This window comes from Xiphias gladius, chromosome 24 (assembly GCF_016859285.1).
Source record: "Xiphias gladius isolate SHS-SW01 ecotype Sanya breed wild chromosome 24, ASM1685928v1, whole genome shotgun sequence".
NCBI lineage: Eukaryota > Metazoa > Chordata > Actinopteri > Istiophoriformes > Xiphiidae > Xiphias > Xiphias gladius.
The window spans coordinates 5,874,601-5,889,477 of record NC_053423.1 but is presented as its reverse complement, the minus strand read 5'-3'; the positions used below and the strand labels follow the sequence as shown (position 1 = coordinate 5,889,477).

Genomic DNA, 14,877 nt, shown 5'->3' with positions numbered 1-14,877 from the left:
GTTCAAAATGGTGATAGAAGCTGGATTCCACAAGTTGATTTGTCAATTTTTAAAGAAAAGTAGAAAATATTCAGTTCTTCAGCATCTTTATTATCAGGATGCGAGGGGACAGTTTCAGGAGCACTCGTGCAATATATTCTCATATTTTAATATACCAGGTTTATTCCGTTATTCAAGGCAAAGTGCCCCAGATAAATAATTTTTCAAACCAAAGTCCCCCTAAGTGAGGTTGTAGATCCACCAGGCCCCCTAGAATTCAGGGCTCCCAGGCAAAAAAGGGTTAGTTTAGTCTCAGACTATTTGCTGCTACTTAGCAGAGGGACAAAAATTAAGAGGAATGACTCTTTAAATTATTAATTTCACTGTCTCTTCTCTTACACTCCCTTTAGGAATAAGTTGCAATTCTACATATTGAAAATAATTTATTGTGATGCAAGTTAATAAAAAGTGTACCTGTCATCCGAAGCACAATTTTCTGCTTCACTGTTGTTTTTTTTAATTTAGAAAAGACAGCATTAAAATTACATTTTCTTTTAACCTAACCACATCCCTATTAAGAGCTTGCTGTAGTGTGTAAAAATGTCATGTCAAATTACTCAGACTATAACAGTCGTGACACCACAGGCCCGGTACCGCGTTATATTTACGGCTGATTTATGTGGTCGGCATGGAGCTGGACCCTCTGCTGATGGTGGCAGATAGAAGGACCCTGTGCAAACTGCCGTCTGTCGTGGAGAATGGCAGCCACCCACTGCATCACCATCATGACGAGGCGGAGGAGTGCGTTCATTGGCAGGTTGCCGTCACAGAGCTGCTCAGCGGACAGAGTCAGGACACCCTTTGTCCTCAGAGGCATTAGACTCCTCAGCTCTTCCCAGGGGGCAGGTGACTGCTAGGACTAATGTTCTCGATTATTTTGCTAGATTTCACTGGCTATATTAGCATTTCTTATTATGCACTCCAAGACACTATATGTATAGTCACTGCACAATCATGTTTTGCACTGTTAAATATTTATCGGAATTATTTATCTACTGCATCAACAATTCCCTATGTACAGGACTTTGTAGTTCAAGTTTTTAGTACCTTATGTCTTGTATAGTGGAGTTACTTTATACAGGCTAAATTTTTATTGTGTATCTAATAGTGTGTCGTATTAAGATGTTGGATGCCTTAATTTCTTTTGGGATCAACTAAGTGTATTTCCTGCTCCCTGATGCTCACCGTTGGCTGATTCCACAGAATCTAATGGTTTCTCATTTTAAGAAACAAAAAGGGGAACTGGAATATGAGAATCAAGCACCATCACATTTTGCACATGGTACACAAGGCTTAACTCTGATTATTTTGTTTTATTAAAATAATACACATTCCTTGTGAGTGCACAGCAGATGTGATAGATTTGCAATGCATAAAATTTATAAGTGGTGATACTGTAGCTTGAAACTTAAAAAAAAACAAAACCTGGTGGACCTGGGAGTGCTGCTTTTCTAACATACCAACCAAGTAGTTAATTTAACTGCATTTAGGAGCAGTTAATACAACTCAACCTGATATATATGAAATACGTGTAAGGGCATATTCAGGTAGTCAAACTTTCTATATGTACAAACTAATGAATTGCGAAAAAAAATAGATCACATTAACCTAATACCAGTAGAGACAGTTAGATAACAGCATTTCCAGCACTGTTAGCAAGAAACAGATGATTTTATGGGTGATTTTAAAAATCACAATTACAACCACAGGTGAGTAAACATTGAAGTGTCTGATCACTGCCAACAAGTACAAAACTGACTATTACAAGTAAAAGATCATGCAATAACAACTGTGTCACACATATTTAAAGACCTGACGCGATGAGTCTTATTGTGCTGAAAGGGAATATTTAAAATTATTTCATTAAAATGTCTTTTGAGTTCTGCTGTTTGAGGTTTTCTTGATCAGACTTGACCAAACTTAAAAACTGAAAGTACAGCAACTACAGTGACAGAAAAACACTTAATCAAATTTTGATCAAAGAAAAAAAAATACCAACTGTACACTGTAACACATTAGCCCTTTATAAATCAAATGCACTTTTTTTAATCAAGGCAAAACATTAAAACAAAAGCAGTCCTTTCTCCAAATTTTATGGTTATTATCTAACAGCTAATCAGTTTCTTCAGCGGTGGATTCTCTGGCATGTAATGAGATATTGTGGAAAAGCCTGCGTATCATTGAAGATGACAAACATTGCTGGCTTGGTAATGTCGTCTGTCACACTGTCGTATCTGAGGGGAATGTCACCAGTCTCCTTCAATGGGGCGGTCTTCATTGAATGGCAACCTTTAGTGTAGTCTCCTGTTAGAACCTTTGACACAAAAACAAACTTGTGTCCATCTGGGTTTGGGGGTGAATACTGATCCTGAACAGACAGCGCAGAGTTGACAGCAAAATACACCCCTTGGCCATAGACGGTGGCTGTGGGGAGAAACCTTGATGTCAGAGGCTGATAAACCAAGATGACACAAAGTGAGTCAAAAAGCAGAAGAGTATCCCAAAACCTACCATTCTTTCCACAGAAGCTTCTGTTGAATCCATGAACGCATATCTCTTTCACACAGTTCTCACTTGTGCCATGGTAGAGAGTCCGTTCAACTTCTGGGTACGTGGCACGCTGCAGTACGCTTGCCTTCTTTAACTTGTACTGATTGTACAGCAGGCGATTCATGAGCTTCTGCACCTGGAGAAAACCTTCCATGTTATTACAGACAAAAAACATAATTTTTTGCAAAATATGTAGGTTATTTTTTCCACCTGTATGATTCTGATCTTGCTGTGGTATTCCTGCATGGTCTCATAGAAATTCTTCACCACATTCTGAAATTCATCAGATTCCTCATCAACTTTGGTTGCTTCTGGCAGGTTTGACAGCAGAGAGTATTCCTCTTCTGTTTAAAAAATAAATAAATAAAAAGAAACTATAAAAACTGAATCTTTGAGTTTTTCCATTGGATTTTGCTTTTTTAATCACTCATATCATTTATCAACACAGATATGGAGACCCAAAACTAACAGAAGGCAGTAAGAGATTATCAGACAGGTCAAAAATATATTTGAATGTCAATGAATAACACTACGATTTAGATATCTTATAATGTAATAATCCATGTACTGTACTGCATACTGCCGTAGTATCACTGTATAAATTCTACGGTAAAAGTAGCCAAAGCCTTGTAGCCAGCAAGCTAACGCTACCAAATTTAGCTCATAAAGGCTAACTAAGAGGCAGCGCTGCCAACTTAGTTACTTTCCTGTTAATAACCTTTTGGCAAGTAGGCTTTAGCTACTTTCCACTGAAAATAGACTTTAAAAATAGAGACTTTAAATTTGGTTCGACATTATGAGAAAGGAAACACTAAATTTAAGAATTTAGTAAAAGTCCAAGACTTAATTCAGTTGTGTACCTTGATGAAGATGAGAAAAGGAAAAGACAAAACTGAAAAGATTATGTTATGAAGACAGAAGCATGGTGTCTGCATTAGCTAGCTATCTTTTTTAGTGTTAACGTGCCGGCTAAAATGCTGCAATCAGGTATATTTTTCGGCTTGTCTGACAATTCTTTTACTACATTTTGTCAGTTGTGGGGCTCCATACACAGAAGAATCATTCTGCGGAATACTTAAAGCACTGGACCACAAAAGTTTCATTTACCTGTTACGTCCTCATCCAAATCCACTAAATCGAGCAGCTTCCTGGAAATTTTCGTAGATTTCCCTGAAGCTATGTTGTATTCTTGCATCTTTTCAAAGTCAATAATGTGGGGCTGATTGTCTAGCAAGATGTCAACCTTTCTCAGCTTCATCTTCCAAGCGTTATCGATGAATACTGTAGCATCAGGTGAGTATGGTGTCGTGTCTGAGGAGGCAGGGTCATGCAGCACCCACTGGACAGTCCTCAGGATTTCTTGCTTGGATGCAGAATTGGTGATTTTCTCCAGCAGCAGCTTCACATCCCACATTCCTCCAGTCACAAAGTCCCTGAATCCAGATACAGTGATTATGGTACCTTGAACTTGAATCTCGACTGCATGCTTCCTCTTGATCATTTCCAAACACTTACTGTGGTACTCAGACATGTTCTTAACGCTCCTGTGCTCCAGTTTCTCCTGGACCTGTCTCTGGGTGACCTTCTTCCCAAAGGCTATGTCCACCCGAATTAGATCACAATTATAACCTGCAAACACAACTATCTGGATGGTGTTGGCTGCCTTGATGGCATCCTCTAAGGACACATCGATGCCCTTCTCCAGCTGATCCACTTGGGGGCTCTTGTCAGTACCACTAGAAGTGGTGTCGTGTTGGATCATTTTCCTGGACAGCTCCAAGGCTTTTTTCAACTGTTCCTCCTCATCCTCCTGGGACCAACAGCTTGACTCCATTGAGTACTGGATAGCTAAAGACAGCTGGGCTGCTTCTTCCAGATTACAAGAAAGGTCCTGGGCTAACCCACTCATTGTGTTCCGTTCAGCTGAGGACTGGGAAGTATCGACAGCTATCACATCATAGTCCTGGTCTGTCAGGCTGGTCGGTTCCTCTGCTGTGTACAGGTCAATGTTATCCATGTCCTCAAGTTGGTCTGAACTGGACACACCCACCTCGAGTCTTTCATCAATGGCTGAGACAATTTTCTTTGCCTCCTCTAAAAGACCTACAATAAAGTAAACAGATTCTTTGAAACTGCATAAGAATATGATAAATGAATAAAGAGAGAGATATTACCTCTGTCAGAAGCTCCATTCTGATCAGTTTTTATTGAATCTGATTGTAAATCCTGTGCGTGACCATCCATAAACACTTTCTGAAAGTTTTTGTGGGACATCATCCTCCATGCAGTTTCAAAAATGTCCTGGAATAAAAAATACAATGTTTTTGTTAAAACCAAATGTTACTGCTGCAGGGAAACCTAAATTACTTGAAATTTTCATGTTAAGTAGAAGATTCCAACTTCATGCTTACTATAACTGGAATAAATATTTCTTGCATGTTAAAAAGGGCCATATCAGTGGTTTTGCAAAATTTTGGCCATTAACTAGTAGGAAACAATACTTTAAATTTGCTGACCTTTTTTTTTTTTTTGACCCAGTTTTAGGACTTTTTATTATGAAGATAGCAAAAATAGAAAAAAAAAAAAAAACATCAAAGTGCTACATTTTGGCTTTAAGGAGAATTATATAAACTGAATAATAATAACAATTTCAGTATTTGTGCGAAGGGTGTTTGGATATGTTCAGAAGATTTTTTTTAACAAAGTGCTGCCTAAACCGAGGCAGAATGACTTTGTTTTGTTTAGTTTTTTTTAAAACCCAGCATGTCTGTATTTCCATAGCTCGCCACACATGCTGTCTGATGATATCTCGTCACAATGATTGGCTTCTGTTTATTCATTTTATTCAGTGAGAGTGTGATTCAAGTGTTTCAGCTGAGCTTGAGGCATGTTTGACGGCTGGTGTACCTGGAGTTCAAGAACTACAATAAAACAAACAAACAATCTACTTAATACATTAGAGCTTGTTTTTTTAATACCACAGGATAAAAACAATAAATTGGGGTTTTCCAGGTAATTATGTGCTAAACTATTTCTTGCCCAGGTGCTGTTATTCTCTCAGCAAGAAAGCAAATAAGCCTTTTTCACAAAAAACTGATTGTTTTTTTAAAACTTTTCCTTGTTAGTGAGTGCAAGAAAGCTCTGTAAAGCCACAGTATGACATGTGTTTGGAGAGTGAGCTGCAGGAAAGCATCACATTCACATGCTATGTAGTCTGAAAATAAATATTAGAACAAATCAATCCCACAAACAAAATGACACTGTAAGAAACATTATGTAAATATGGCAGTTTTTTTTCCTTAAAAGCTTGCTGTTTTGCAGCAGATTAATTCAACATGTCAGACGTTAGTTTCAAACAAGAATTTGTATTCACAGACAAGGAAGTGTTTCAACAGTCCTCACTCCTCATACTTTAACTGAATTATCGCAGAACCTCCATGATTTTTTGACAAAAATAAATCTGTAACAGCTCAAACTAATTTTGAATTTTTTAAGTTGACTCTTATAACTTACAAGCACCGACTGAAACCAGTAACTGTAGGGTCAGAAATTGCATTCATCAATCTTAATAAGACTAGGTCAAAACATAGTATATGGAGGGACCACCCTTTATCTGTTTGTTTCTCTCCTACTGTCTCTGCTCACATATACAGTATTTTAAAATACAGCCCAGTTCCCAATAAAGGTGTTCTCATTTACATGTTTTTTTGCTTCTGTTGTGAGACAACAGAACAAGTATTGACCGAAATGCGGCCCATTAAGACGACATGTTAACCAGCAGTCACTTCCAAGCTGCTGCTTTGTAGTGCTCAAATCCTCATTTTATAACCACGATGTCTTCTGACAAAAATCACCATTTACATAAGTTAAAGACAACGGCTGTGCTGTGATTTCGGCTAGATTTCCTTGTGAAATAACCGCTCAAAGAGAAAGTTAGAAGCTCATTCATGTTTTTTGTAAGCTGCCATGTGGTCAATTGAATGAGACGCATAGAGGTGTGCCTGTGGAGGGAAAATCCATCTTTGGGACTACTGGAAACATATACACTGTTTTTTCATATGTGTGGACCATGAGCAGAGTCTGCCAACAAACCAAGTAGTAAGGGGAGAGGGAAAAAAGGGAAAAAAAAAAAAAAAAAACCTCAGCAAAACGAAAGCATTCAGCAGACAGAACTTGTTCAGGAAAAAGAGTAAACATCAGGGTTATACTTCTGTCTTGACGCTGGTAAACTCAGCCTCAGGCTATACTGAATACAGTTTCAAGGTAGACAGCTCGTCAGATAAATGACAACTGGAATAACTGACCAACTGAGAGAAAATGTGGAAGAATTAAGGTGCATATCATGGCTTCAAAAAGACAGACAGGAGAACACCAAAGATAACAAAACTTTTGCTTTGTTCCATCGGTACATTACCTGGTGAGGCAGGGGTTCCCAGGGCGTGTGCTTTGGGCTGATGTAGACCTGAAACTTTGACTCCATCTCATTCAGGATGTGCTTGCACTCTGCCTCACCTAAAAACCGGGCCACTCCTGGAGCGTTTACTGTGATGGTTCTGGTGCAGATAGAGGAGACCACGCCTTGCAACACCTCCTCAGCCATTTGGCAAGCAACAGCATGGCCATGGATCTATCAGGTACATACACAAATATGACGAAAGATGAAACAAAAACTATTCTAAAACTGGGAGAGAAATGAATAAAACTTAAGCTTCAAAACCAAACATTCCATCACCAATGATATTTACACGATTGCAGTCAAACATCTCTGCTTCGACATGTAATACTGATGCACCACATACCTTTAATCCACAGACGTCCTCGGCCTCCAGTGGAAAAATAGACACTTGGTCCATGTCAGCCAACAGCTGATGACAATGGATCTGGATGTATTTCAGCATGCCTGGCTCCATAGAGATGACGGTCTCCCTTTCAATGGGTGTAGAAAGAAACTGCAGGATTGCAGTCTGCTTCTCACTCTCCATCCCTTTCAGAGTCAACACATCAATATTCCTTCCTCGTTCTGACACCTTTACAGAGGAGAAACCCAGAGCCTGCAGGAACTCAGACCATTCTCTGCAATATAACATGCACTCATGTTGTGTGTCCAACGGTATGCTGAAGTGACACAGTTGGGATTTTAAAAAGCTACATGCCTGGTGAGCCGAGTCCTGGGATAGTGCTGTTACCACAACTTTAGAATCTGATACAGAGTACATAGTGGGCAACTCAGTTTGATTCATATCTTGAAGTAGTCGCTCCTTTACATCTTTTCTTGCAAGGAACTGAGCCTTTTCTGGCTCGAGGGTGAAATGAGTTTCAGCCATATTGTCAACTAAGTCCAAGACGGTGTGTTTTATCTGCTCCAACTTTTGTCTGTCAGTTCCTATGATCTGCACACCATCATCTTTAATTTGGATGGTGAAATTTGGGTCAGCGTTTTCAATGTTCTGTCGAAGGGGGCTAAGTTGAAACAAAGCTAATTTTACTGGGTCAGCAACAGCAATGTGGCTTGATGGTGTATCCGCATCCTCCGTTTGATCCTCCATAACTTTCTCTGCTGCCTCTTCTACCAACTCATGGGCAGAAAGAGGCTCTGAGGTCGTCTGAGAGGAGGGCTGGCTGCTGGCATTGACCACCATGGGAGGACTGGTCTGCATCTGAATATCACTCAGATCCTCTGAGTTTTTCTCAGTCATATCTAGCCCTCCACTTCCAACGTTTTTTGATGTTATGCTTTCTGTTAGTTGAAGAAAGTCAAAGTATGGCTTCACTACAATGTTAGCACCGTCCAGTTTGTGTTGGTGATCCAGCACAGGGCCCAAAGCTGTTACAAGAAATACAGACAGTTTGTTTATTAAGAAAACCTTAATGGTGCAAAATGAGTTTTAAAGTTTGTACAGTACAAAACTCACATTCATGGTTGACAAAGGACACCTTTGCTGTACCCTCTGATAGCATGGTGACCTTCACTTTCTGATCCCCACCTTGCTTGCTCTCAAAGTAAAGAGCGAGCAGGTCTGGAGTGGTGCCAGGCTGCAGATTCTCCACTAAAACAGAGTCAGTTTGCTCAATCTGTTCAAGTGTTACGATGGCCCCATCTAATCTCCTCTTGGAGATCTTTGCACTAAGGTCTTGGAAATCTGTACAGCAAAAACATATTAAACAGTACCATCAAAGAAAATGACAACCTGAACATTTGGAAAGATCAGTATGATTTGGAGAAAAATGGAAAGTAAGTGCATTTAATAGACCTGTCAAGAAGGGCTGGCTGAGGTGAATGAGGATGAAATCTCTCCCTGGTGAGGGATACAGGGTGTAGTCTGTCACATTCAACCCCATCATGTTCTCCACATAGAGCTCTATCATCTCAGTTATGGTGTTGGGGTTGAGCCCCCGCAGCAGCAGTCTGCATTGGTCCTTTGAGGCAGGCTTTCTAACACTCAGCTTGACATTATGCAGAACGTGGTTCCCTTTAGACAGCACCTGGGCTGCAGCTGTCAAAATGATCAGAACAGAAATAAAAGAATTAGCATACAGAGAATTAGTGGCAAATTACTGCATTGTCTCCATTTATGAATTTTTTGTTCTTATAACTTTTTAATAAATATGTTTTGTTTTTTAATAAAAGGACCTGGAGATTCTGAAACCAGCTCATGTCAAAGGCTAACAAATCAAAAATATAAATATATATGACCACACTTGCAAAATGTCCTAGACAAATACACCATGTTTCTACTTGCCTTCTGCGTCTTCAAATACCAATATGGCACGGTCACCCTTCTTCTCCACAGAGACAAGTGGGCCTCCCCCAGAGCGCCGCTTATTCTCAAAGTACAGAAACAGCAGTTCCTCATCCACTCCTTCAGGCAACAGCAGCACCTCCACCATCCTCTCCTCCAGGCTTTTAACTGGCATCCTGAAAAATAAAGACACGTTCAGGTAGGTCTTAGTCAGTTAAAATGGTTCTAACATGTCCCAAGTGTTTGTTTACATCTTGTTGTTGCCTGGGTTGAAGATGCAACTTTCTCAAATATTTGCTTACTCCAGCTTTTCAAATGTGAGGATGCACTCCCCCCCTTACCAACATTTCAAAACTCAAATATGTTCAATTTAAAGCTATATTAAACATCTTTGGGTTTTGAAATGTTGGTCAGAGGGGAAAAATTTAAAAAAAGACAAAGCAAGCATTTAAATGTGATTACTTGAGCTTTGGGAAATTATGATGTGGTATTATTTACTATTTTCTGACATTTTATAGCCCAAATGATTGAGAATTAATCAAAATGAGAAAAAAGGAAGATTATTCCATAATGTAAAAAATGCAGCCTTACATATAACACTATGTGTCAAAATGTTCAAGAATAAGTTTCTCATTTTTACATGAATGATACTTAAAATTGTACCAAAAACTGAGATCTTTAATTCTTACGACCATATGTATTTTGGAAAATTGTAAGATTTTTTACTGTGGTAAAACAAAAAACAAAAAAACAAAAAATTGAATACTTTAGAAAAAATCTGAACATATCAATTAGAAAATAATGCTGCGATAATTAATGCAACATTGATTTTGCGCATATTGCCCATTCCATTCAAACAACACTGTTCAATTACAGCAGTCCAGCAGCTCAGTCCTGTCTTTTAGCTGTTTTGAATTACATGTGATTTAACTGGTTATTTACTACTACATTTTAACATACTTCCACATAAGAGTCAAAAGTTTCTGGGCTATCCACAAGCAGTTTAACAGAAAATTGCCATATTAAACATATTACATGAGTTTGTATTGATTTAATCTAATATAATGGTGCTTGAATCTAACATGCCATTAAACCTTAAAAAGTATAATTCTGGGCAATCCCTAAACATATGGAAAAGATCACATAATTCATCATAATATTAGCTAGTGCACAACTTTGGTTGATGACACCTGCTAGCCTGGAAGATAATGATCAGCAACCTGGATAAGTATCCTGGTTTCTGCTGGCGTTTCCAGGCAGCATATCCAGGTTTCTCAAAACTAGGATATGAGGTTTACATGTACAAAACATAACCAGCATACTCCAAAAACCTGATCATAACCAGGATACTTGTAAACACACTCAATAGTTTTTACTGACACTTACTTACTGTACAACATAATTACTTTTACTTTAGTACAGTGCATTCAGAAAGTATTCAGACCCCTTCACTTTCTTCACATTTTAGTTTGTTCCAGCTTTATGTTAAAATCTTTAAAATTCATTTTCCCCCCTCATCAATCTAAACTCAATACACCATGAAGACAAAGCGAAAACAGAATTTTAGGAATGTTTGTAAATTTATTAAAAAGTAAAAACTGAAATATCACATTGACATAAGTATTCAGACCATTAACTCAGGACTTAATTAAACAGCCTTTGCCAGCGATTAGAGCCTCGACTCTTCTTGGGTCTAACTAGACAAACTTTGTACACCTGGATTAAGGAATTTTCAGCCATTTTTCTCTACAGATCCTCTCAAGCTCTGTCAGATTGGATGGAGACCGTCAGTGAACAGCCATTTTCAGGTCTCTCCAGAGATGTTTGATTGAGTTCAAGTCAGGGATCTGGATGGGCCACTCATGGACATTCACCGAGCTGTCCCTAAGCAATTGTCTTGTTGGAAGGGGAACCTTCAGCCCAGTCTGAAGTCCTGAGTGCTCTGGAACAAGTTTTCATTAAGGATATCTCTGTACTTTGCTACAGTCAGCTTTCCCTCAACCCTGACCAGTCTCCCTGTCCCTGCCACTGAAAAACACCCCCCCACAGCATGATGCTGCCACCACCATGCTTCACCGTTGGGATGGTATTGGGCAGGTGATGAGCACTGCCTGGTGTCATTCAGGCATGATGCTTAGAATTGAGGCCAAATTGTTCAATCTTGTTGAATCAGACTAAAGAGTCTTGTTTCTCACAGTCTGAGAGTCATTTAGGTGCTTTTTTTGCAAACTTCAAGTGGGCGTTCATGTGTCTTTCACTGAGGAGAGGCTTCTGGAGAGTGTTGCAGTGACGGTTATCCTTCTGGGAGTTTCCCCCATCTCCACACAGGATCTCTGGAGCTCAGCCAGAGTGACCATCGGGTTCTTGGTCATCTCTCTTACCAAGGCTGGGCAGCCAGCTCTAGGAAGAGTCCTGGCCGTTTTAAACTTCTTTTATATAAGAAGTATGGAAACCACTGTGGTCTTGGGAACCTTCAATGCAGCAGTTTTTTTTGTAGCCTTCCCCAGATCTGTGCCTCGACAAAATCCTGTCTCTGAGCTCTGCGGGCAGTTCCTTCGAACTCATGGCTTTATTTTTGCTCTGATATGCATTGTCAGCTGTGAGACCTTATATAGACAGTTGTGTGCCTTTCCAAATCATGTCCATTGACTTTACCACGGGTGGACTCTGATGAAAGTGTAGAAACATCTCAAAGATGATCAAGAGAAATGGGAGGCACCTGAGGTAAACTGTCATAGCAAAGGGTCTGAATACTTATGTGAATGTGATATTTTACTTTTTAATAAATTTGCAAACAGTTCTAAAATTCAGTTTTGTCTTCATGGAGTATTGAGTTTAGATTGATGAGGGGAAAAATGAATTTAAAAGGATTTTAGCATAAAGCTGGAACAAACCAAAATGTGAAGAAAGTGAAGGGGTCTGAATACTTTCGGAATGCACTGTACTTCAGTAAAAGTAATTATGTTGTACAGTAAGTAAGTGTCAGTAAAAACTATACATTGAAGGGGTCTGAATACTTTCTGAATGCACTGTACATTAGTAGATATAGTTCTGTTTAAACTTAAAGCAAAACAACAGAAACACTTCTGTGTGCAATGTGTTTAAGAAGCTAATGTAAGGATTTCTTCACGTGCAAGTGGAGAGAGTTTGGAAAGTATTCTGTCATATCAATGATTATGGCCTACACAATACTAAATGTGGCTACCCTCGGCCTTCATAACACCTACAATATATAGGACCAAAACGTCATAGTGGGGTTTTTTAATTCCCTACACGAAACATTCTCCTAACAGCTTTTTCAAAGGGAGTCATTGTAGCCCTGTTTGTTGTTTTTTTTTTTTTTTATTGCGCAGAAGTTCATGTTCGTATCTGCGCTGTCATTTTACCAACTTGAAAGTGAAACCAGTAGCTACAGTTGCCATGTTTAGACACTGAAGCCGTAGCATGTCGGGAAAATAGGATTTACATTTTGACGACAGGACGGACAAAATCAACAGACCCGGACTCTTTCGGGGCAGTACTTACCTGTGCTACGAGGAATACATCTGCTCCTCAATCCGTTCCGTCCAAACCGGTCGAAGCGGACGCTCCGGTGACTTCCGCTTTTTGTGCCGCTAGTGGAACGGCGGGTGGCGTCATCGCCTGCAAGTGTTAAAGGCGAACAACCGGTTTAGTAAGTCATCGCGGCCGCTGTAGTGCCAGCGGTAATATCTAGAACGCCTGCATTTACTAAGATATATCAACGAATCGTTCCATTATTAGGTAGTGTATTAGCCTTAATAGCATTAATACTTTATATAAACCAAAATATTTATTAAGTACCAAAAGTAAAAGTACTCATTGTGCAAAATAGCCCGTTTCAGAATAATGTACATTGTGTTATTGGATTATAACTACTGGTGCATTTGGTCTACATCTCTTTAATGTTGCCGCTGGTAAATTTTGAGCCAATTTGAATCATTTTATTTAGTGTTTGGTAGCCTGTAAATTTCACTCCCAGGGATCAATAAAATCTGAGCCTAGAGTATAATAATACATCATAATTTATTAGTTGATTATGTGCCTCTAAGCTGTAGTGGTGCAGGAAAGTAGCAGGAAATGCAATTTCTCAAGTAAAGCACAAGTACCTCAAAAATGTACTGCAGTACAGTACTTCAATTAATGTACTTAGTTACTTTCCAGCTCTGATATAATACTACATTTATTAGTTGGAAAACTCTCATCACAAGGTCTGTTTAGCAGCTCTTCTGGAGCTTTTGATCATATCACATGATCTTCATCAGCAAATGGAGTTTGTCCTGTTGTCACAGAAATGAAGGTGTTCAGATTTTTTCTCTTTCTTTCTTTCTTTCTTTGAATGGATTTTGTAATGTACATACAATTGCCGCATGTCCGACAGACTTCCATGCACTATGACCTATATATAATATTATGAGCTTACACTGTATATGATGGATCAAGTATTGACTTTTCAACTTTGAATATATAATGATTGTATTATAAACACACTCAGACTGAATGAGACCCTAATGGGACCCTACTAAAGTATAACTCACAATTACTCAAAAACCATACATGTCATCATTTACTTATGGTTGAATAGTGTGCAATACAGAGCATTCATCAAATCAGACGCTTTTGAACTGTATACGTGCAACTTTATCTACCAGGATTCCAGCAACTTCAAATGTTTTATACTTCATAAACTATAAATGTTTAAGCTTACGTACGATTGTTCAGCGTGTCATACGAGTGCTTCATTTTCATCATTATGTGCTCAGATGCAGCTGATCAAAGTGCAAAACTGAGCATTTTGATATATGATTGGAGCGTGTCCTTGTTCTCTGGCTGAGATATAAATAAAATGGTGGCTAAGCAGACTCCATACAGTTCACTGCATTCTACTGTACACCTCATTACCTTTCCATGTCCCTTATCATGATCTTATACACAGATAATCAGCAGGCCAAACTGAAATTTTAATGTCACATGTACAGTGCTTAAAGGCTGATCTATAAACACAGCTGGTTGGAATATGACTCCATAGCCTTTCATGCATTTTATATCTTTTAACAACTCATTATTCTTCAGTTCGGATGTTTGAAAGAAGTTTGTGTCTTTTACAGATAAGCAATGACGGTCAAGGGTATAAAAAAACTTTTAAAGTTTAAATGTCACTGTTACAGAGTGCGAGTGCTGATTCAGCAGCTACGCTAATTACAATAATTTGTGAAAATGCAGAAGTTTCTCCCACAGCAGCCACAAAACAGCTGTACTGTGAATTCAAGCTGTGAAAAGCTGAGCTGTTTCATCATGTACAAAAAAGGCAGAGACAGTGAATGTGTAGCAGAATTCAGGACCAATTCTTGAAGGATAACAACTGTAGCTTAAATAATCTTTTGACTACACAATTTTTAAAACAACAAATCCTGTTGAAACATTCATTACCATTTACCATTCATTATTTATATCAGATGCTATGTCCTGATGGTATCACATCATGTGTTTATGTAATTATGTTGATTTTTTTCAGGAAAACATTTGTTCT

General features: G+C 38.8%; 1 protein-coding gene across 1 annotated transcript; it reads right to left on the bottom strand.

Moving 5' to 3' along the window:
- Positions 1-1,679: 1,679 nt before the first annotated feature.
- On the bottom strand, positions 1,680-12,963 carry parp10 (poly(ADP-ribose) polymerase family member 10). Its single transcript, XM_040122380.1, has 11 exons — positions 12,855-12,963; positions 9,330-9,505; positions 8,841-9,083; positions 8,502-8,729; positions 7,389-8,413; positions 7,004-7,216; positions 4,764-4,890; positions 3,697-4,692; positions 2,800-2,933; positions 2,551-2,725; positions 1,680-2,463 (listed from the first exon to the last, which is right to left on the bottom strand). The coding sequence occupies exons 2-11, from the start codon at positions 9,502-9,504 to the stop codon at positions 2,165-2,167; spliced, it is 3,615 nt and encodes a 1,204-aa protein (XP_039978314.1). The 5' UTR covers position 9,505; positions 12,855-12,963; the 3' UTR covers positions 1,680-2,164.
- Positions 12,964-14,877: the final 1,914 nt, after the last annotated feature.